The 25,259-nt window shown below is 37.7% G+C and overlaps 1 protein-coding gene across 5 annotated transcripts in view; it reads right to left on the bottom strand.

The window, feature by feature from the left end:
* LOC129756142 (neurabin-1) overlaps window positions 1–25,259 on the bottom strand; it is a 62,930-nt gene that overhangs the window by 29,756 nt on the left and 7,915 nt on the right. For 4 of the 5 annotated variants that reach the window (XM_055752918.1, XM_055752916.1, XM_055752914.1 and 1 more), the window contains exons 2-5: window positions 11,339–12,407; window positions 8,445–8,465; window positions 7,271–8,366; window positions 1,521–1,907 (exon numbers count right to left, since the gene is read on the bottom strand). In XM_055752918.1, the coding sequence (XP_055608893.1) occupies window positions 1,521–1,907; window positions 7,271–8,366; window positions 8,445–8,465; window positions 11,339–12,407 (2,573 nt within the window). The remainder of the gene's footprint in view (window positions 1–1,520; window positions 1,908–7,270; window positions 8,367–8,444; window positions 8,466–11,338; window positions 12,408–25,259) is intronic. The other variant, XM_055752915.1, reaches the window with a different exon arrangement.

Genomic DNA, 25,259 nt, shown 5'->3' with positions numbered 1-25,259 from the left:
TCGATTTGCTTCATAACTTTTCGCTTTAATTCTTTTTTCAATTGTGCCTATCTATTTTGATCATTTTAATTTTTTTGGTTTGCGAAAAAACATTTTCAAATACTTTTTCAAACTGCAGATTTATGGAAAAGTAGAAATCAAAAAGAAATCTTTCTTAGTTTTAACAAACAGTGGGATACTTTATTTAATAAAAAAAATTGCTATAACTTAGTACACCTATTGACGTCCTAATATGATGACATAGAATAAAAGAAAGCTCATAAGGCTTATTTTTATATGTAATTTTAAAAATCTACAAAAAGCAAAATATAACAATAATGACATAACATATTTAAAAGCTTGATAAAACCTTACCGTTGTATTGAGTAAAGTTAGTTGATTGTCGAAACCCGGACTCAAACGGGTGTTTATTCAGTTTTTATCTACTACGCAGTTCTAAGTAAACATCAAGCTAACCAATTCAATTATGTATTGGTTGTTTGTTTCTATTGCTACCATAACGTGCATTAAAAAAAATTATTGAAACAAAACTTAGGCTTGTGTCTAAGCAACGTTCGTAGAATGTTTAAAAAATAATTCAAGTCTGTTTAATTAACTTTTTCTAGAAAATATTTTAATCAAACATAAATATAAACATAGATTTAGAAGTTTTGTGTTGATTATCAAATTGTTAAAAAGGACAAAATTCAACTTAATTTTGGAATCTTGTTTTTAGACTTTCAAGTGGAACCAAAAATTTGACTGTTATGTTTCAACAAATACTCCAAAGACACAAAGGCCGATGACAAAGTGAGAGCGAATTGGCGAACGCGGTCAATGCAAATTCAAATAGATTCGCGTACACTGTATCATCGGCCAAGGACCTAGGGAAATCATGATTTACGCAAATGTGTAGAAAAAAGTAACGAAAACAGTTCAAGCAAAGCGTATGGTTTCCAGGTTAGGGAAGCAGAAATCATAAATAATAATTTGATAACTAAAACAAAACCACTAGCAATGGGGAAGAATGTGTCATGTGAACTATTTACCGCCTTATGCTGCCAACACATTCCAATATGATGAGAGAGCGCATTTGAGTGAATTGTAATATTGTAAAAAAGTTAGAAACAAGAAACGAACAATGAAAACTAACATTTATCAATCTTGAGAGAAAGGAAAAAAAAACTCGCACTATCAGAAAGAAAACTTTCCATCGGTATCAATGAAAGGACGAGATTGTGATAAGAAGGAAAAAAACTACTCCACAACCCGTTTCAATCGGTGTGGAGGAGCCGTGAACCGAAAGTAATCTTGATTGATCTGCTAGAAAAGCTGCACAAGCGTACTAAAAACTGTAAAGCTTAGTCTGAGAGTCGAGCGATAATAAAAGAGCCGAAAAATGTCTTCTATTTCTATTGAATATCCAAAAAATAATAATCCATTTATGGTTGAATGGCTCTGGTTCATTCCGCGAAAACAATAAAAAAAAGGATATATGACGAATGACGATAGAAGCCGAAGCGGAAAAAAGGTGAACCTACCTCCTGCAAAATCCTTCGCAACGATTCCACGTCACTGGACCGGGCGGCTTCGGTGTCAAAGAGCGATTCGGCCGTCGCTCCGGTTGGGCTGACCGGACCTTCCGATACGCTCGAGTTGGCCGACACCGGTAAGGTTGAATCCTCGGAAATTTCGGCATTATTGCGTCTCAGATAGTCCTCGAGCTGCCGCTTGACCCGTTCTTCCTTCTCGCGGTCAGCCTGGAGGCTCTGCCGGATGAGGGCAGCCACTTCCGAGTTGTCCGGATCGCGTTCCCGCCCGATCTGGAACCGCACCAGGCCGGACGTGTTCCGGAGCACGGAAGCGGCGTAGGCTTGCGTCACACCAACCAGGCTCTTGCCATCGACTTCGATGATTTGATCGTTGACCTGGGAGGGAAAATTAGTTGAGTTTAGTTTAGAATAAATCGAAATTATTAGATGAAATAGTTTTTATGTAGTATAGTATAAATAAATTATTTTGTATATTTGAAGTTTTCCTAAAATTTTGGGTTAATAACGGTCTGTCTTCACCTGACTCGCAAGGGGTTGCCAAAGCTCAATCTCAGAGAGGGAAATAGAGAGCAGTTGTTTTTTTTCGCAAGTGCCCGCTTGATGAGACAGTCCGAGATTATTTATGGCCGAACATGAAATGGTCCTTCGAGCTGGATCGAATAGGCGTTACTTTTCGACGGAATATCTCCACTATTTAGTGAGAGTGGAAGGCTTGCCAGTAATCAACAACCAATAGTCTTCTAGGGAGTAACGTATCACATCTAGGCCGAGAAACCCATTCGAGATATGGGATATGGGAGAATCAACTGCCCAATGAAGTCAATAACTATAAACTCATGTTCTTCCGAGGAACTTTGAGTGGTATGACGATAGGAATTGGTGTTCTGTATTTCTAAGAATGGTGAGCTGTAGGAGGTCCGTTCTCTCCGCTATGGTTGTCTCCAGATGAACATATCGTCTATACCTGATCGTCAAGAAATTAATGTCCAAAAACATGGTGAAATTGATAACAACATGATGCGATTACTAACAGTAGACAGATACTTCTTGTCATGGAGTATAGCCAGAGATTCAGGAAATACTCAAGTAACGTGCGCCCGGTCCTTTGAGTGAAACTACAAAGTTAAGGCGTAATCTACAAAGTACATCTGAGTGACGTTTTCTACCTCTAACTTTTCTGCATCGGATCTCGTGGCGAAGGGGATATTTTACTGCCGTCAAATAAACTCGGATCAGATTGGCTCTCGACACCCGTTAGGGTCTTATGAGCGTCGTTGTAGGGAGACGTCTTTATCGGGAATCATTCAAGTCGCTGCGATTCGAGTAAAAGCGACAGTCAATCGGTACACCATATGCAGGAGCAAAAATCCTAGGGTTGTCAACATATACAGAAGGAAGAAAACTGAACCATGAAATTTATTTCATCTCTTATCTATTAGATAAATAGTTTTGATGTAGTATAGTATAACTAAATTATTATTCATATTTGAAGTTTTCCTTGAATTTTGGGTTACAACCGATCTGCCTTCACCTGACTCACTAGGGGTTGTCAAAGATCAATTCCAGAGAAGGAGATAGAGAGCAGTTGTGTTCTTCGCAAGTGCCGCCCGATGAGACAGTCCGGGATTATTTATGACCGAACATGAAATGGTCCTTCGAGCCGGATTGAATAGGCGTTACTTTCCGACGGAATATCTCCACTATTTAGTGAGAGTGGAAGGCTCGCCAGTAATCAACAACCGATAGTCTTCTTGGTGCATCACATCGAGGCCGAGAACCCTATCGAGATATGTATTCAGTATGACAGAACCGGTGTCAATGGGAGAATAAACTGCCCAATGAAGTCAATAACTATTAAATCCGGCCGTCCATCCGAAGAACTTTAAGTGGTATTACGATAGGAATTGGAGTTCTATTCTCTGAGAATGGCAAGCCGTAGAAGGTCCGTTCCCTCCGCTATGGTTGTCTCCAGAAGAACACATCGTCTGATCCCTAACGTCGGGAAAAGAATTTACAAAAACATGATGAATTTGATAACAACCTGATGTAATTACTAACAATACACGGATACTTCATGGAATATAGCCAGAGATTCAGGAAACACTTAAGTAATGTGCACCTGGTCCTAAAAGTTGAAATACAAAGTTTCCTGCATCGGAACTCGTAGCGAAGGGGAGGGGAGATTTTACTGTAGTGAAATACCCTTGGATCAGATTGGCTCTCGACACCCGCTGGGGTCATACGAGCGTCGTTGTAGAGAGACGTCTTCGGTGAGAATCATTCAAGTCGGTGCGATTCGAGAAAAAGCGATAGTCAATCGGTGCACCATAAACGGAAGCAAAAAAACCTAGGGTTGTCAACATATACAGGAGGAAGAAGACTGAACCAAGGCCGAAATAGATTGATCCTGGGGTTACGATCTACTGCCCTAACAGCGGGTGTTCCACAGGGTTCCATATGAGGACCTGTGCTTTGGAATGCCATGTATAATGAGGTGTTAATGCTGAAACTACCAGCAATCGAGGAGGTAGAAGACCTTGCAACGGTGTCCGTAGAAAAAGTTGGCATCTGGATGAAGGAAGTTAAGCTTCAGATATCTCACCATAAAACAGAAGTTCTGCTCGTGACTAACAAAAGAGTTGTGTCGCACATGGAGATTACTGGTGGAGGACACACGAACACGACATCTTCGAAACAGCAGCTGAAATACCTTAGAGTAATGGTCGACAATTTCTTAAGTTTTGGTGCGCATAACAAATACTGTTGTGAAAGTGCATCGAAAGTCATCGATTCATTGGCCTGGATTATGCCAAACTGTCATGGTCCAAAGAGTAGCAAGAGACCGCTTCTTGCGAGCGTATTACTGTCAAAACTACGATACAGAGGAGCGGCCTGGAGCTCTGCGATAGAGATAGAGCGCAACAGATCCAAATAACGGAGCACACATCGGCTGATAGCCATGCGAGTTTCCTGTGCGTACAGGACCATATCAGCAGATGCAGCTTTTGACATCGTTGGTATGATTCCCATCATTGACATAACTCTGGCGGAGGATATGGAGTGTTACGAAGCAAGATCTGTTAGAGGAGTGCGAAAAGTTCAGCGAGTAGCGTCAATGCTCAAGTGGTAATCCCGCGACTTTCAGACTGGGTAAATCGAAAGTATGGAGAGGTCAACTTCTACCTGTCGCAGCTCTTTCGCGTCATGGGTGCTTTAAGCAATACCTTCATCGGTTTAAGATTATCAGCTCGCCTTATTGCCTGGAATGCGTAGATGCCTGGAATCGGCAGAACATGCTACCTTTGTCTGCCCAGGTTCATTTCAAGGCGTCAACAACTTCAAAATTTGAACGCTGAAAATGTTGTGAGTGAAATGGGTCGCGACGAACAATCGTGGCGTGCTATAGTCGACGAAATCTCGCGAATCATGCGCGATCTAATACGAATCAGAAAAAAATGATGAACGGAGAGAGCGAAATAGTCAACCAAACGTGACAAACTAATAAAAGGTCTTGGGCCTCGTATGACACCATAATTCAAAAGCAACGCGATCTTAGGGCGCGGTATAACCCTAATCTGGACTCATACGTGTGGTGGGACTGTAAAGATCTCACGTACTCAGCTACGATCTTTTCTGCAGCAAAAATAAACGGAGATACCATTCGAAGTGATCATGACGGGATTCTAGCTTGGTAGTTTCTCAATCAGCCATGCCTTGGTGGTTAAAAATCCTACGGGAGAGGATGCTGTGACGGGCGCGAGTTACTTTCAAAGCGTTACCTAACCGGTACACGCCTGGGGGTTTTCTGTAACAGTCTGAAGATGGCGAAAGAGGAAAAGAAAAAAGGAAAACGAGGTTAAAGGAGAAAGAAGATAAAGGAAATAGACCATAGTTTTCCCAAGTACCCACAAGTCATCCCCCCCAAGAAGGGTCGCAAATAGAAATCGGAGCGAAACGAATTTTTACCGGTACTGACACCAGTAGCTTGTACTAGCGAACTCGTGATACAAGTTTTCGTCATATACAAGTCTAACCCTTTCCATTGGCTTGGCGCAATTTAAAATCGGAGCTAAACCAATTTCTAAGCTTGTACTAGCGAAATCGAAGCTAAACTCATTTTCACTGGTACTATTGTCAACAATCATCACTCGGTTGTTTTAATTTCTCGTTTAATCTTCCCAAAGACAAGGTTTCTTATTTTATATTTTGCGACTTCATAATTCATGAAAAAACATCAATTATTTTCTATTGAATTTGATTGGAGCGGCTTTCAAATGAATTTGGAAGGATTATGGCAGGGAAGGAATATGGTAAAAAGTTCCTTTACTTTGAAAGATTAAAAAATATGAAAGCTATTTTAAAGCTTTGACTTTGACAGAGAGAATACTGTCAGTTGAATGAAGATTAAGCTGTGACTGTGAAAAAAATTAACACTGGCCATAGATGTAGATCATTATTTGAGATGTATTTATAGGTACGTAAGGTAGCTCGTGATGAGTTGCTCCCGTCATGCTCAGCAAATTAGTTGATACGAGTATTGCAGTATATAATACATAATGACCTATCTCTAGACATACACTGCCGGCCAAAAGTTTGGGATCACCCACTAAAAAACATGCAAATTTTGATCGTTCATATCTCAGCCGTCTTAGGACATATTGCAAATCTTCTGATCTCATTTGAAAGATAATGAGCAATAGCTATTTCGGAGGTATTTTGTCCAGAAATAATGTTTTAGTTTTGTATCTTAAACTTAACCTAAAGTTAGAACATTTTCAAAAAATCGCACTCAATATTCAAAGCCGATCATCTCGGGACAGTGTGGACATAATTTCAAAATTTGAGTTGCATTAAAATCCTTATTCTTTACTTCTCAAAACACAATAAAAAAATTGTGCACAAATTTTAGGAAGCACTTTTAATAAATAAAATAGACACTTAAGTTATCGTCCAAAAGTTTGGGATCATCCCTTAGTATCGGCCAAAAGTTTGGGATCATTCTTTTTAAAACATGCAAATTTATCTCATTCATATCTTTCTCATCTAAAATCGTATTGCAGATCTGATGGGTTCATTTTGAAGCTTAGGAATTGATGTTGTATCATAAATTCATTCAAAAATTATGTTTTAAAGTGATAACCATACAAGGTCGTTTAAGGTACAAAACTACAACATTATTTCTGGGCAAAATACCTCCAAAATAGCTAACGCTCATTATCTTTCAGATGAGATCAGAAGATTTACAATATATCCTAAGACGGCTGAGATATGGACGATCAAAATTTGCATGTTTTTAGCGGGTGATCCCAAACTTTTGGCCGGCAGTGTATAACACTACTAAAATTTTGTATGTATGTACGTAGAGAGTGCATTTAAATTCTAGTAAAAAAGCATCGATCAAAAAATGAGCATCGAATTGAATTTCTTAGAGTTCGAATACAGAAATCTAGGAATAAAAATTCTTCAGCACAAGCTTCAATCTTTTGTTGGAATCATCCTTTTTAATATTTCGAATCAGAAATTCATTCAACAAATATAAAAGGAAATTACATTCTATTTGAATCAATGAGTCTAATAATGATCTTTAGGCTGACAAGTGACAATCAATGGCCCAACATATTTTCACGAGCCTCTGTTTTACAACCAGATCTTTAAGATTGATAACCAGTCAAAAAATAGATGATTTCGAGCTTGGATCTTCAAAAACTTACAACCGTAAAAAAACCAAATGAACTCACCTGTATCCTTCCATCGCGAGCGGCTGCTCCATTATCCGTAATCGTCTTAACGAAAATACCCAGCTTCTCCAGGCCGGCGTCAGCTCCCACCCCCATACCAATGATACTCAGTCCCAGTCCCTCCGGACCCTTCATCAGTTCCACCGGAAACACGTCCATCTTTTCGACTCGCTTTTCCAGCTCATACTCAGCCGAAGCAGCCACCGGATCCACGTCCTCATTCCTTCGGTCGTAATCGTTCACCGAAAAGGTCGAAAACACTTGGATAGGTTTAGTGCTGAATCTAATTTTAGTGCTCTTCTTAATAACCCGAGGGTCGTCCTCTTCATCGTCCCGATCAGACTCCAGCAACCCTGGAACTTCCATCCAAAAGTTGCCATCCTCGAAGAAGTGCACCCCATCCTGGTTGACGAACACCTCCTTGCTCTTAACTGGCGGATACTCCGGAATGTAGAAGCCGGAGTTGTTGCTCTCATCGGCGGAAACATCCGCCTCGGCATCGCCTCCGTTCTGATCCCGGTGGTGGTATTCCTCTTCCTGTTTGCTCAGATTGAAACTGTCGGAGGTGGTGGTAACGCTGGGCATCGAGGAGTCGGCCGTCGAGACGTACGAATCCTGCAGGATCGAGGACGAATCCAGGATCGTTTGGTTGAGTAGATCAGTCGTGGTGTTGTTGCCGAGGCTGGTTTCCTCGATCTGACTAGTGGAGTTGTTACGACTGGGTGGCGGAGGAGGTTCTAGGGTGGTGGTTGAGGCGGCGGCTCTGGAAGTATCCAGAGGGCCGGTTGTCCGATGAGGTGGTGGAGGTGGCGGTGGCTTTTCTCTGACCGCTGGAGTAGTTGTTGAGGCGGCTGCAACTTTCGGAGCTTCCAGGACATCTTGGAGCCAGTCGGGCTCGTCGGATGTCGCAGATGGCGGTGGCGGATCCGGAAGCGAGGATGCAGTCGAGGGAGGAGACTGGGGCGGCGATCGGGGGGCCGGTTGCTGAACTTGCTGGGAAACCGGAGGTTGCGCCTCCGTCTCTGCTTTGGCTTTGTTGTTGAGAAGAATCTGTTCCACTTCACGGGCTTGCTCGTCTGAGAGGAGAGGTTGTTGCCTAGAAAAATGGTTTTGAAAAACATCCAAAATCAGTTTTTTTTATGTTAACGTGGAAGCTCAAACTAAATTCGATTACCTTATTCTGTACTCCAGAATACTACAGACAGAAATGAGCGGTACAACAGTTTAACAGGAACAGTAACAGGAGCGAGTGTAACATGAAATATCATACAGTTGTAACGAGTAGCAGTAGTATATAGTTGGTGTGGCGTTTATTTTCGTAATGTAGAAACAGAAAATTTATATGATGAAGATGATGATGGTTTAGTATAATGTGGTTTGTATACGAGAGAATTCAGGTTTCAACAACATGCACAAGAAGGGCGCATATCCATGTGGTGTGTGATTGGTACAGAGATGAAGGAGGCAGCCATCATTCACATCAGCAGCAACAGGTACAAGTACAGGTAACGGCAGGAGTTTACAGTTTGGTTTTTTGTACAGGTGTAGGAAGGAAGGCACATTCCGGAAACGAGACACGTGATAAAACAATCATAGAATAAATAAATAAAAAATGATAGAATAACATGAACGAGCTGAAACTAAGATTGTAATACAGGTGGTTGGTTGAAAGCTTGGATTTTGAGGCGCCAGCCTATTCTAGAGTACGAGCAAACTAAGGATCTGTTTCTAATGGTTTGAAAAAAAAAAATGTTACGAGCGTAGCAAAAAAAAAAGGTTCATCCTAACACAATTTATTTATCTAGTTAAATACTTCTGAAGAATAAATGTTCGTGATTATGAGTTGATATTATGGCGATGGCGATCTTTCTAGTAGTTTTTGAGATAGCGTGATGGGAAAAAAATCAGCCAAATCTTACTCGAAAAATAAAATTTTTAGAAATCTGAAAAAAAATCCTTGTGTTTTTAGTCGTAAAATTGAATCTTTGCCATTTTGGGAAAGATTTGAAGACCCCCGGCGCAAATTGCCAGATAAAAAAGAAAATCCCTAAACATTAGGTAGAGCCAGATAAAAATTTCATTTTAAAGATATCACTAAGTAATTTTTCAAGTAAGGATGTAAAGATTAAAGTTTACTTCAACGCTTAGTCTTTATAAATAAACGACAACCCAGAAGGGAAAAAACAGTATGTTTTTTTTTCTTTTCAATACAAAGGCTTCGAATCATCCATTGCCTGATGATGGTTTTTCCATTCATTCGAAATCAAGCAAAGATGATGTCTGGAGAAGACAGTTCTGTTCCATCAAAAGGGCAGCAGATACAATGCCGGCAATATGCTTATTGAGATTGAGATAAAACAGGGGAAAAATACCATTCATTCAGTAGCCAGACCATTAATAAAAATGGTTTTTTTTCTTTTCATTGCCTTAATATTTTAAATGTAGTAGAATCTCCTACCATTTCAGGTTTTAAATCTTCCTCTCTTAAAACATTTTTTTAAGTTTGATGAACTTAAAGTTACAAAACATCGAAAAAAATTTGATTTGACAAACTAGGTTAGAAGATTGAAATTGGTTCCCCAACCTAATCCCAACTTCAAGTGATGGAACAGAATATGGTTTACATTTTCATTTTATTGGAGCTCTCCACCCCCACTCTTATCCAGAAAAGGGAGCAGCTCATCAAAATATGCCAGTCCTGCACGTTTTGGGATCTGGACTAAAGTTAGTGAGTCGCTATTTGGTGTGTTATACTGAAAATGAAAAGGCAACCCGAAGAAGAAGGGAGAAAAAGACCTTTTGGTATTTGATATTTGGGTCGATGCTGTCATGTGTTTGCCCCGAGTCTTGTCTTGACTGCTACTGTTTGTGCAGACAGAGATACTCCTATATTAGTATGAATGGGGGGCTACATAAAATCTGTTTTGAATAATCGGTCCCTAGTGGCTGTTAGTAGCGGATGGAATTAACTAACCTAGCAGCACGTTCTTCGAGATTAATTTCACATTTGTCATTTCTGCTGAAGAAGCTACACTCCAGTTGGTGTTGAAGACTATTAGGCTAGTAGTTGGGCATAATTCTTGATTTATTTTATGAGCCTTTATCAAAGCATTTGAACTCAATAGTGCAACTTTTCACACAAGTTGTTAATTCTTTATTTTTCAATTTTATGGCTTCTTTCACGATTAAATCAGCAAGTTTTCAACGTTTTTGCTACACTCTACAACATTACTCCCAAAGTATGTAAATCATACAATCTGAAAATCATAACCGAAAAAAGGCGATTGATTTTCGATTGAATTAAGAAATATGGTGTGTCAAATAGTGATACCAAAATTCTGTTTCAAAAAAAACAGAAGTATCATGATCAAATGTATATAAAAGAGCGATATGTAAACAAAGCACTATTCTGAACATGGGAACACTCTACAATAAGGTCTCCAGATTTTTTTTCTGCACGTATCCGGGTCGGACAAATCCGGGCTATTTTATCTAAAAACCTGGCAAAATCCGAGCATTTGATTTCAAAATTGTCGACCAAAAATCCGGGCAAATTTGGTTAAAATCTAAGGCAATTGCTCAGCACAAATCAAGAAAAAAAAATTGGAAATAATTTTTCAAAATTAGTTAGGTTTTCAAAAAAACCTTTCATGATTTTTTATTAAACTTGCTAAAAATTTCGTTTTGGACGCATAAATAAAAATTACTACAACACAATTTGTTGTTTTTGTTCCTTTTGACAAATACAGTGAATTAATCCAGGAAAAATTAAACAAAAAGGAAACTTTTTAGAATCTAGATGTTTTGGAGTTCTATTGAAAAAAAATTTGACACACCCTACCGATATTGAACAAAACAAAAGAAAATTTTTTTCCTAAAACAAATGCCACACATAGCTGGCATACATTCGTGGCGTGCTAAATACGCCGATCGAGATGGTCCGGCTACTAACTAAACTAGCTAACATTCCAACTAAACAAACACACACTAAACGCACCACGGAGTGAAAGTGCGGCGTGGTGGCAATATGTGGTGGCGCCTAGAGCTAGTTAGAGAAAGATCACATACCTCGAACTGAGTAACCTTTCCGCCTCGTCGGCCGTCATCTCATCCGGCAGAACCAGACTGTCGGGTTCGGCGTCGCTAGCGTCGGCATACTGGACGTCCTGCAGCAGATCGAGCGGTGGTCCTTCGGGAATTGGAGGCGGTCGCATCGACGCCATCGACGGTGGATCCGGTAGCGTCTTGTTGCTGTAGTCATCGTCGTCGTCTTCCGGTTGGGCGACAGCTGCGATTGCCGGACCTGCGAGAGTCGTTCTCGTTGGGTCCAGAAGGGTTTGCGGACTATGGTAACCTTTCTCACTTCCGCTCAACTCGTCGTAGTCGAGAATTTTGGCCTCGTCCTTTTCAACGTCCATAAACGCCAGCTCGCTGCTGGTGATAGTTGAAGACGACTCTCCGGATGCGGTCGGAATGATCGAGGCGTACACCACCCGATCCATTGTTGGCACATTGTTCAATCCACTTCCGGTTCCCCCGTTAATGGTGGTTGCTGATGGCAGTAGATTTTGTTGTTGATTGTTGTTGATAACGTAATGAGATCGAATATTGTTAAGCGCGTTCCTACTCTCTACACTAGTACCGTTGCCTAAGTCTAACGCTGATTGATTACTATTATTGGTGATAATACTGCTGCTGTTGTTGTTGTTGATGTTAATGTTGGCACTTTGATACAGATCGTCGTAGATCTCGTTCGCTTCGGTTCCATCCGGGCGCAATCGGTATCCGAGTTCTACGTAGTTCAGCTCCCCTTCATCAGCTTGATCCCCCCTCACCAGCGGTTGTTGTATCGAACTGTCCTCGCCGCCGGTGGCCGGTCGTCGGCCTGGGGGCGATGCCGGAAGGGCCGGAGCAACCGAATCAAAGTCATACGCCGGCTTCAGCTTGGCCTTGATCTCCGGCGAGGGTTCGTTGAAGCCGCCCTCATCGGTGGTGGTGCTGCTGCTGATGATGCTCGGTGGACGAGCTCCGAGACCGGCAGCCGGCATCTGGAAGCAAATGCTGGACGATTTCTTGCCCCGTCGCGTCACTACATGGCTGTTGTCGTTGTCGTTGTCGTCGGAACGGGAGGATTTTCCTGTTGATAGAGGGAAGAAAAAGTTGAACGTTAGAATAGCGGTTAAAACACTCGTTCATAATTTTAGGGAAAATATCTGTCGGATTTCAAATGTATTGTTATTTATATATATATTTTTAAGATAGGGAGAGCTTGGTCTGGCATATCCTCGAAAACGTAATCAACATAATGCATCAAAATGATTGTCAACAAAGGAAAATATTTGCCTCCATTCTAAGAGACGTCTGTTCAACCAGCGTCAATATTTAACCCTTTAGGCGGGGTTAACTATAATTGTCATAAGACACATTTTCGTAGGTGATGGAAAGAAATAGAGAAACATGAGGTATCAAGGAACGAAAGAACATAAGCCGTAAAATTTATCGAAAAAGATACAACGGCTCACCGGCAGGACTTGAACCTGCAATCTCCGCACGGTGAACGTAATGAAATCGGCCAACACGAGCAATCGAGCTCCTCCGATCAAATGCTGGACCTTCTATCGAAACACCATGTATATCCCGAATGTGATTATTCCTACTATTGATCTCCCTTGTTTCTCTATCCCCACCCATCGACGCGCTGTTGTACTGAAGCGGAGATTGCGGGTTCAAGTCCTGCCGGTGAGCCGTTGTATCTTTTTTCGAAAAATTCAAGATATTTACGGCTTATGTTCTTTCGTTCCTTGATGCCTCATGTTTCTCTATTTCTTTCCATCCATCGGAAATGTGATTATTTTCAGGTACAAAGATGTACCAATTTCATAACATCAGTATTGACGCAAAACACATCAAATATATGCTTGTGGTGTTCAAATATGAGTGCGTGGAGACAAATCGCGTCAACACCAATTTGTTGCACTTGGTGCAAACTTCAATATGATTTATGAGGTTTTAAAAACCAACTTGTACGTTTTTTTCAATAAACGCTCATGAAGTTGAGACTTAAAATTGCAATAAGTTGGCTAGGAAACTTCGAAGAATGTTGAAATCTTATGCAAAACGTGTGATTTGAATGTCCCAATAAATGTTCAGAACATCTAGTTCAGTTTAAAAAACTAACTTTTAAATAACTTTCAAAATAAAACGTTTGTCACTCTGCTCTCAAAAGAGATAGAGTGATAGAAAATATGAAACTTTGTTCAATACATCAAGAACAAAGTTTCATATTTTTACGTACTCTACAACTTTGTAGTATAAAGTGAAGCTCGATCTATTGAAATAAAAAAGTTAGAATTTTCAATTTTTTTATAGTGGACTTTGACTAACTTTTAATGCTTTCAAGTTATGAAGCATGGTTAAAGGAGCAAATACTCTGAAGACTTAAGAGATAAGATGAAAGATAGAAGCGCTGAGAAAAACCCACTTTTAGTTATTTCGGACCACTATGCACTGGGATACTGGTCCATGTCGTACGAGGCGACTTATCCAGTACTTCCCAGATACGTTTATCTTATATTGCTGTCTATTGCAAATCAATGAGGTTGTATCTAGGAGGGGGAGAAAATAGGTCAAGGTCAATTATAGCATGCAGAGTGCAGAAATGTTTCAAGTTTAAAACATTGGAAGCAAATGGCCGACACTAACCATTTGCAGCTCTGAACACAAGTGTTCAGTCCCTGCTATCTTTAGATTGGTCAAAGAATTTTGTGAAGGTAAATGTCCTTTCATAGGTAGATGTTTAATTTAAAAAAAAACCTTCAAGAGAGTTCTATTCTCTCAAGTTGAAAACGTGGATATAATTTTAATAGCAAAGAAAACTAGAGATGGTGAAAACATTAACGAAAATGCGATTCAAATAGGCAAATCATTTTTTTATCATCTCACGGTATCTTTGGGAGAAAACTTTTTTTTTATAAATTAGAATCGCTCATTTTTGCACCATTCAAAAGCTGGGACTATCCCCTTTCATTTGAGCCCAAATTTGAAATAATCTACAGGGGATTCTAGAACAATTTATTTTTTTTTTAAGTTTTTTTAAAGACGAAATCATAAAGAAATATGTGAAAACGCTCTTCTTACCTTCAACGTTAAACCAACTCCATATGTCAATAACATGATTTATTAGGAAATTTCCTACCACTCAGAAAATATCAAAGTGATATAAATTAAGCAAAAAGAGTTGTAATGTGACAAACAGAGTGATTATTATTTCATTTGAAAAATCTAATCAAACTTCTCACCACTGATTCTATCAAGACCAGAAATAGTATTCTACGAGTTTAGTTATTGATTGTAGAGTGTATAAATGTTTAGGATGGTTTATTTACATTAAAAAATCAATCTTTCAAAAATTTGTTCAGGATAATCTGTAGTAAAGAGCATTTGTAGGGCTTTATTATGAAATAAATGTTTCTCGCTTTTCTTGAAAATTTAGTTATTCATATTTTGAGCTAAGTAGGTGTGAGAACTTCATGAACAAATATTTGGAACTAGGAAACAAATAGGGCTTTCTTCTAACATTTAAGCTCAAATTTTAAATAATCCACCTGGATTTCGAAACCGAAGATCTTCGTTGAAAATCTTTCATCCTTTTTAATAATTTCTGAAGGTTTTCATACTTTTCACTTTTAAACCTTAGACACGGGTACCACAAGGTCTCGGTGGTCGAGTGGTTAGCGTGGTAAGACGGTAATCGCTGATCAACTGATGGCATGAGTTCGATTCCCATCTCGGTATTGGGTGTTGAATGTTAATCTTAAGTTGTCCACGTCATTTGTTCAGTCTGTAAAGCCTAAATCGGCTATGTCTTTTTAACAAGGATAATGAAACTCTTAATATACTCTTAACTAAAAAAAAACTCATCCTATCGTTTTGTTTGAATTCATAAATAAGCGTTTTTGGAGGTAGGTGGTCTGTAATAAAAATTAATTCAAATTTTCAATAAAGTGGAAAAAAATGCACAAAAGCTGGTTTGAAACAAACTTGTATATGTACAATCTACATATATTGCACAAAATAAAAAAAAATCGAGAAAATTTAGAACAAACAATTGAAAAAAAATTTATCCACAGTTTGGCTTTCGCCCTTTCAACTGTTTGAATTTTCGAAGAATGTATCAAATTTTCGTTGAAAATATCTTAAACTTTATTTATTCCCCACTTCGGGATCTTTGGAAAAATCGAAGTGACAAAAAAGAATTTGATATTTGATCCGGAATAATAAAACCCCATAAATGCTCATAACTTCAGACAGTCCTGATCAAATTTATGTAAAAGATTGATTTTTTAATGTAAATAAACTATTTTGAATATTTATACATTCTACAACCAATAACTAAGCTCGTAGAATACTATTTCCGGTCTCGGTAGAATCAGTTATGAGAAGTTTGATTAGATTTTTCAAATGAAATAATAAGCACTCTGTTTGTGTCATTCTAACTCATTTCTCTTAATATGTATCACGTTGATGTCTTCCAGTTGTAGCCAGGGAAATTTCCTAATAAATCATGTTATTGACATATGGAGTTGGATCAACGCTAAAGGTAAGACGAGCGTTTTCACAGTTTTTGTATGATTTTATCTTTGAAAAAAAAACATTAAAAAGGTTAAAAAATATTCGAACAAATAAATTGTTCAAGACCCCCCGGTGAATTATTTCTAATTTGGGCTCAAATGAAAGGGGTATGTCCCAGCGATGCAAATTTTCGATAAATATAATTGTTCCATCAGAGACACCATGATCTTCTTTGCCAATACACGTTGATTAAACCAAAGGAAAGGCTGCATACCTCCATGGCAAAAATTAGAACGAAAGAACAGTTAAAATCGAACCCATCTTTCGATAAGCCAATCTCTTTGGGTGAATGGATTAAACCGAGATCGGATCGTTCTCCCCAAGCGTGCACGCAGTCAGTCAGCCGGTATGCGAGAAAGCGAGCAGAGTGGCAGAGTGGTAGCTCGGGATTGAGGTGCTCTCCAGTGCGGCTTTCGAGCTTCGCAGCTCCGGACAGATCTGCACATTTGACAACCGTAAACTTCGAAAAACGAGAAATTATTTGAAAAAAGTTGAACCAAAAAAGATAAAAAAAAATGTGATAAACGATCCACATTGAAACAATTTTTAACAAACTTGCTTAAAAATCAAGCAGTTCATTAATTACCCGGTACAAAAAAATGAGGCAGAATGAGTGAATTATGTGAAATGTAAATTGCTCAAAATGAAAGAGCAAATGAGCGAGTTTTGAAATATTACCGAAACTGGAATTGATGAAAAGAAAATTGACATGTTGAGCAAGTCTTGAGGACAGCTGGACTATGTTCACAAATCCAAACGGGTTGAGAGGACAGCTTCAAAATGATAGGCGAGTTGAGGGAACAGCTTGAATATATCGATAGAAATTTCAAGCGGGCTGAGAGAACAGCATAAACATATCGATAGAAATTTCAAGCGAGTTGAGAAGACAACTTGAACTTGAAAGGCGAGTTGAGAGAACAGCCTGAACAAATCGATAGAAATTTCAAGCGAGTTGAGAGAACAGCTTCAAAATGTTAGGCGAGTTTAGGGAACAGCCTGAATATATCGATAGAAATTTCAAGCGATTTGAAAGGACAGCTTGAAATTGAAAGGTGAGAGAACAGCCTAAACATATCAAAAGAAATTTCAAGCGAATTGAGAGAACAGCTAGGAAAGCGAGTAGAGAGGACAGCCTGAACATATCGATAGAAATTTTAGGCGAGTTGAGAGGAAAGCTTGAAATTGATAGGTGAGTTGAAAGGACAGCCTGAACATAAAAAGATAAAAATTTCAAGCGACAGCTTGAATTTGAAAAGGCGAGTTGAGAGAACAACTTGAAATTGTAAGGCGACTTGAGAGGACAGCCTGAACATATTAATAAAAATTCTAAGCGAGTTGAGAAAACAGCTTGAATTGAAAAAGCGAGTTGAGAGGACAGCCTAAACATAACGATAGAAATTTCAAGCGAGTTGAGAGGACAGCTTGAAACTGAAAGGCGAGTCGAGAGGACAGCCTAAACATATCGATAGAAATTTAAAGCGAGTTCAGATGACAGCCTGAACATATCGATAGAAATTTAAAGCGAGTTGAGAGGACAGCTTGAAATTGAAAAGCGAGTTTGTAGGACAGCCTGAACATTCCAATAGAATTTTCAAGCGAGTTGAGAGGACAGTTTAAAATCGAAAGGCGAGTTGAGAGAACAGCCTGAACATATCAATAAAAGTTTTAAGCGAGTTGGGAGGACAGCTTGAAAATGAAAGGCGAGTTGAGAGGACAGGCCTTAGCATATCGATAGAAAATTTGAGAGAGTTGAGAGAACAGCTTGAAATTGAAAGATGAGTTTGTAGAACAGCCTGAACATATCGATAGAAATTGAAAAGGCGAGTTGAGAGGACAGCTTGAACATATTGATAGAAATTTTAAGCGAGTTGAGAAAACAGCTTGAAATTGAACGGCGAGTTGAGAGGACAGTCTAAGCATATCGATAGAAAATTTAAGAGAGTTGAGAGGACAGTTTGAAATTGAAAGTCGAGTTGAGAGAACAGCCTGAACATGTCTATAGACATTCCAAGCGAATTAAGAGGACAGCTTGAAATTTAAAGGCGACAACCTGAACATATCTATAGAAATTTCAAGCAGCTTGAAATTGAAAGGCGAATGGAGAGGACAGCTTGAAATTGAAACACGAGTAGAGAGGACAGCCAGAACATATCGATAGACATTTTTAGCTAGTGTAGAGGACAGCCTTAACATATCGATAGAAATTTTAAGTGAGTTGAGAGGACAGCTTGAATTCGAAAAGGCGAGTTGAGATGACAGCCTGAACATATCGATAGAAATTACAAGCGAGTTATCAAATTGATAATCAAACAGGTTGAGAGGACAGCTTTGGGGCCGTTCGAAATTGTTTTTATTTCTAAATGGAAAACACCACTTTTTGTTTTTTTTTTATTATTGAAATGGCTGATTTTGATAAAAGCCGAATGAGCATTTCCTGAAATAAAATAATTAAAAAAAAAATATTTCTAAATTATCATATTTATCACTTGCTTTCAAGTGGCAACTTTAGTTGTTTGCACTTTGCAATTGTAAGATTTTGATATAAACATCTTAATATTCATTTACCTTTAGAAAATATTTTGAAAGTAAGTATGTCCACGTGGACATGACCCAAACCCTTACCCCCCTCTCCGTGGACAAGCGTGGACATTTCCATACCACCTCACCCCCCCCCCCCCCCCCCCCCCGTTGTCCACGTGGTATCTGAACGGTCCCTTTAGAATTAAAGATAGAAATTTCAAGCGGGTCGAAAAGACAGCTTGAAATATAAAAAAGTGTGGTTGAATCTTATCAAATTGAAAATCAAGCGGAATCAAATTGTTTAAAATTTCAAGTTAAAAAAAGTTTTTGTCGAGTGGAAAGTATAAAAACTAATAGAATATAAATACATATATTATGAAAATAAATAATCAATTGTTTTGAACGAATTGTTTTGAATTCCTAATAGCGAATACAGCTTGAAAATTAGAAAAAAGTATATCGAGAGGAAAGTCCAACATTTCACCAATTTGAACCAAGCGCGTGATGCGAATAGCTTGAAATTAAAAATGAATTTCAAAGTAAGTTGAGAATACAACTTCAAATTGTCCAGCGATAATATCTGATAATTCCAGTAACGATCAGGATAACTGACCAAATGCTGTTTTCTGTTCATGAGTTCAAATTTAAACAAATATGAAACAAACCAGAGAGAAAAAAACACCAAGAAAAAGGTCTGTACCCAAGAGTTTCTTAAATCTGTACCTGAGGATTCCTTAATTTTTTACAAATCTCAGGAGAAAAAAGTTTCGAGCTTCCAGAAATATTTCAAAGATCTCTGCAAATTACAGGAAAACATCGTTTAAAGCCGACAGGTGATTTTGACAGTTTTTTTCCTTAGCATTTTTTTGCCCTAAAAAAGTCCTGTAATTTCAGCTATTGAAAATACAGGACGAAATCGTCCCGACCACAGGAGAAAAGATTAAGTGTGTATAATTTTTTTTTAATTGAAGCCCTCAAAATTCCTCATTTAATTAATTAATATATAAAAATTAATTAATAAAAAAAAAGGTAACTTCTAAGACTTATAACCGAAAGTTGGGAATAAAAATAAAAATCTTTTAATGTGAAATAACTTAAACATGAATAATGAGATAGAACCTACACATGTTTTTACTTTTCCTTACGTATGAATAGTTCAAGCAAAAATGTTATAGTGGAAATTTTGCCACAAAAAAACCCCATAAGTCAAATTCTTCCTACGGCCAACCAACATTAACACTCAGCTCAAAAGTGAGTCCAGAATTTTGCCGCCGATGACATATGGTTATTGGCTGCCTCATCGTTTTTACATTCGTAAGGTATAAAACAATAAATAATTTTTCAATTTCTATGCCAATCCCATACAGGGAGATCCAGTATAGGGCACTGGCCCCAAGCGAATTACTCGAATTTATTCATCTGAGAAAAAAATAAACGACCTAGATTTATAACTTTCCAGTACCGAAAGGTGTTACATTTGAATGTTTTCGAGAAAAATTCTATTTTTCGACGTATTTGTTTTAGCTATTTTATGTTGAAAAAAAAAACTAAGTAGGTAAAAGTTCAAACTGTCACTCAAAATGGCCAGTGAACAGGAACAGAAATTGGATCAACATTTCCTCTTCATTCTGAACTTCGCTCGCAACAACATCCAAGCATTTTCCAACAGACCGGTCGAAAAAGCCTTCATAGAATCGTGGTTCGAAAAACTGTGCCTGAAACAATATCCCGGAGTCGAAGCTAAGCGGCAACGCAATCTGTACCTCGTTAAATTAGTTAACTGCATTCAGTCCGGATGTTTGGATCCAATTTTTCAAGCCAAACCCCCAAAGGGAAATTTGGCGAAGCTTCCTTGCACGATTACGAGAAGCAATCTGGACATGACCTCCGCGAATCTTCCGAAACCAGAAAACCTTTCCACCACAACTACCTGTACCCAAGTGATAGCCAATGACTTTTCCAGCTATGTGTGTATGCAGAAGTTCGAGAATGGTAGAGGTGCCTGTGCCTATCTGGTTTTTTCGGTTACCGATGATGGTGAAGTACCCAAGTGGTCCCGAATGGACAACGGAAAACCTACGTTGTTATCACAGAATTGCGAGAACAAATCAGGCGATGATGATTTCGAACAATTTTTGAAGAGAGCTTGCAAGAATGGTAAGGATCAACCGGAATTTCCTAGTTTCTGTGGAAAATTGTTGAAAGCTGTTCAGAGCGAGCTTAGAGGTCGCCGCCCAGTTACCGCCGGAAATTATGTTCATTTGAGCAAGCTGTTGGATCAATTTTATGCGGAAACCCGAAACAAACCGATCGGTCGTGAACTGCAGCAGTACGACGTCAAACAGAAGCGTGCGTTTCTGCTGGGGTACTTCGAGAAGAAGCTGCAGTTTATCTTAAACGAATCGAAGTAAATTTCCAATATTCAATCCTAAGTAGCAATTTTCAAAATTCAAATCATATATTTTCTACTTATGTCTTCTAATAAAATTTCAAATTATTTAAAAATCAATTCACAGTATCTTAGAAAAGGTAAATTGAACATTTCTACTTCATACAGTAACAGATTGTGATTCGGTTTGACTAGACTTCACCTGAATTCCAAATAATTGAGTTGAAACTAAATGCTACATGGCCATAACAATAAAACCGTTCAGGCTTGTTATTTCTTTTTAGATTGATTATTATCAATTTCTATCATTATCATTTTTTATTATTTAACTAGGTGACCCGGTGTGCGTTGCAACACCTTTCAAAAATAAATTAAATTTTAAGAAATTATTTAATTTTTTTTGTAGGCATTATAACTACTCAGTTTATGCCAAAAAATTGAATGAAGTCCCCCTTTCCCCTTTCCATCCGCTAAAGCTGGAAGGAGGGAGAGATCCCATTTTTCGTAATTAAAATCTTTCATGTCAAATTTGGTTATATTGTTTGATAAGTTTTAAGCAAAACATCAACATTTATATGGAACCTCCCCTCACCACACTGCAAGGCATAGGGGTCTGTAAAATTCCATAGAAACATATCTTGTACTCAAAAACCTTCCCAAGACAAATTTGATTATTTTTGTTTGATTACTTCTATACCAAGAAAATTGTATTGGACCCCCTCCCTATTTCTTATGTACTCACTGGAAAAAAGACAGTGTTTTAAATAACAATACAACCATTTCTCGTACCCAAATGATTTCTCATATTTGGTTCAATTTGTTTGATAAGTTCTTTGTATAAGCAACAATATTTCATGTGAGCTCCCCTCTTCCCTAACTTTACCTCCAATTGAAGGAGAAAGGAGTCTCGAATAAGCATATAACCATTTATCGTATAGAAATGCCCTCCCATATCAAATTTTTTTCCATTTGCTCGATTAGTTCTCGAAAAATTGTAACGGAGCCTCCTTCTCTCCTTCCTATCGCCCCACTGGAAGAAGGCAGTTATATAAAATATTCTTAGAAACATTCCTCGTAACAACTCATATACCCTACCAAGTTAAATTCCATTTGCAGGATTAGTTTTCGAGTGATGAAAAAAATTGTATGAATACACCCTTCACCTTAAAATTTCCCCACAGAAAGAACAGAGGATTCTCAAAATATCACTTTTCCGTGCCAAATTTAGATTCATATGCTTCATAAGTTTTCCAATTATGATTCCAATACCAAATGTAAAGGAAGTCTCCCCCTTTCTATCTCTCTACAAAAAAGAAGAGAAGGGTATCAAATATTCATAGAACCCTTAGTCGTACAGAAATGCTCCTCAAAGCCAAATTTGGATCCATTTGCTCGAATAGTTCTCAAATTATGCAATAAAAATGTATAGAAGACCCCCCCCCCCCTCCCCCTTGCCTATATATCCACTGAAGAAAGGAGGGGTCGAAAATAACCATAGAAACATTTCTTGTGTTCCAATACCCCCCATACTAAATTTGGAGCCAATATCTTGATTAGTTCTCGAGTTATGTTAAAATATGTAAGAAAGGCCCTCACATTCCTCGTACTCAAATACTACCACATGCTAAATTCAGGGTTGCTAGCGATTTTTCGTTTTGGAATTCCAAAGTTTTTCCCGGTTTTTCCACGGTTTTTTTCCGGTTATAAATTATGACTTTCTCATTTATTATACTCGTTTTTTAATATAAAATCATGGTGAATAAAAAATTCAATGTAAAAGGTCTCAAATTTCTATCAACTGTAACCCAAAACTTGCTTATCGGTTAGAAATCATGACAAATACTTAGGCGTTTTTAACACGTAGTCTTTTCGTATCAAATTGACAGGCTTTCAAGATTGTTTTCAAACGTATCTAACGAAATAGGCATCTATTTGTTGGTTTGCTCCACTATTTCAACAATTTTGCAAAAATAAGTCCGGTTAAATTGATCTTGAAACTATAATGTAGATGTGCTTTTCAGCCACTGTGAAATTTTCTAGAATTTTTATAGAGTTTTAGAAAAAATTGTGTAGTTTGTATAGGAATATGGAAAAAAATCCATCGAAACATAATATTAAATGTCAACTTGAATGGGGAATAAAATCATCAGATTCCACTAAAATATTTAGTTATTTGCTGAATGCAGTTATATTTTCTTGTACAAATCCAAAGACATGTTTTAGAAAAAATTGTTTATTTTTTCAATACAAAACAATGAATAACTTTAGTAGAGACTTAGTCATTTGACTATAGATTCGTTAAAATATAGAAAATCGTGGATAAGGCAAAGCTTAACTTTAATCTTTTGAATGTAAAATATTTTTTGTAGGAGCGTAAGGACATAACCCAAGTAACGTAAAGTCACATAGCTACTTAATCTTGTACGTTTAAAGTTCACATTTCGCTGAGTAAAAGGTACTCGAGAGAAATAAAATCCGTTTTCCTTAAGTGCTTCATTTGGACTTCTGAACGAACATAAAAAGTCTAAACAAGTAGCATACAACATATTTGTGCGTTCTAAGTACCTTAAAAAGTTCGGATATCAACTCGGCTTATCGTGCTTCGTTACGAACTTCTTGCGAACTATTTGATTCCATGCGGAACTTCTTACGAACTTTTTGGTTCCTTGCGGAACTTCTTACGAACTTTTTGGTTCTATGCGGAACTTCAATGCGAATTGAGTTGTGTTAAAATTTTTCAAATGGTTTGTTTACATTCTCTTAAAAAAATTTTCGAAAGCATTCTCAATTTGTGAACAAAAATGGATTATTTACAAAAAATAAGAAAGAATGGTTTGCTTTATTACCGTCGCGTTATTGGAACAAAATGGAATGAGAAAAAAAAAATATTATGAGAATATTTTACTAATTCAAAGTCAAATTTCAGCACCAGCTTTCCTTGAACCAGAGTTGTCAAACACAAACTCTTTAGTTTTGGAACATTCTTAATTGGTGACAGTTCGATCTATCATGCTCATAAGTTTTCCCAAAAAAGTTGCATTATCCCTACTTCGATGGTGAATTGGACAAAAATGGGTGGAGGAAAAAACATAAATAAAGTAAAAATTATTTGGGAAATGCATATTTATCAGCGATTGTATATTATTAAGTTAATTACATATGAATATTCACTATCAGACTACATTTCATAGTTTTTACGATTTCGCATTAGTAGAAACATAGTAATTCCGAATCTTCTTGTTTCTCTTTTCAATGAAAGTAACTCTCACAGCAACATTAACGACACATCCAGCACCTAGTACATTCCAACAAACATCAAAGGCAGATTATTTCGACGGGAAGTTCATTGATGGACACTTAGGAAATGTGGGTCGATTGAGCTCATCATTATTCCAACGTTGAATGCGAGGATTTGCCGTAAAAATTGATAATTTTCTTCAATTTTGTTTTCTTTGGTTTCAGCCAATCTAAAATGTACATGAAATGTGTTTTAATTTAGGAAAATATAAAAACTAGAAACAAATTGAGATACATATGCTACAAAAAAGAATTCAGTTCGTGCACTAACGTTCAAATTTAAATGTGGATACGACTTACACGGATATTATCTATTCATGGTCAGCAAAATTGAGGCAAGGATAATTTATTTCGTACGGCAGTCCTCGTTTCACAACTTCTGTTTATACTTTTTGAAGCTGATTGTTTACTATTTTTCATCGCGCCTACTTATAAAAGGATAACCCGTAAATTATTTCAAATAGATGTTTTAAATACAATTGAATCAGAAAACAGCCATGGTTCAAAGGTAACGTGCTCAGCTTTCATTCCACAGGTTCAGGTTCAAATCTCCATGCAGGAAAATTTTTCAAGTAAGTTTAAAATTGTTGAAAATAGAAACAAATATAAATAGTAATAAAGATTAAAGCAGATCCGAATTCAAAGTGAAAAAGTAACGCTTTATTTTTGCAAGATTTTTTTTTTCAAAGTTTCATTTGAAGCTGAGTAGCCTTCTACTCAGCTTTGTTTATGGAACTTGAAAGTATCAATAAGAACTTAAAATTTCAGCTGAGTAGAACGCTATAAAGCCTTCAATCAGGGCTGAGTAAGCTTCTAAGAGACCATTCTATGGAACTTTTGGTTACTTGGGTAAGGTTTCGAGACGAGCTTTTTCCGACACAATTTTTACATAAGACATATATTCCAGAGTAGGAAACTTTAAGCAAATGTTTAACGTAGGAAGCATTAAAAACTAAACACTTGAGATATAATGCTTCGTTCTTCAGGCCAATTCAAATGAAATACACAACACAACATTGAAAAACCATTTTTTTTCCTTGTGAAAAGAGGTGTAACTCTGCTTAAAAACGTCTCACGCTGCCAAATAATTTGCTTTTTGCATAACATAATTTAATGAAATTTTTATATCAAACTCTGAATCATTTGACGTCG

Source organism: Uranotaenia lowii, chromosome 3 (assembly GCF_029784155.1).
Source record: "Uranotaenia lowii strain MFRU-FL chromosome 3, ASM2978415v1, whole genome shotgun sequence".
Lineage (NCBI taxonomy): Eukaryota > Metazoa > Arthropoda > Insecta > Diptera > Culicidae > Uranotaenia > Uranotaenia lowii.
This window is presented reverse-complemented; position numbering and strand designations above follow the sequence as displayed.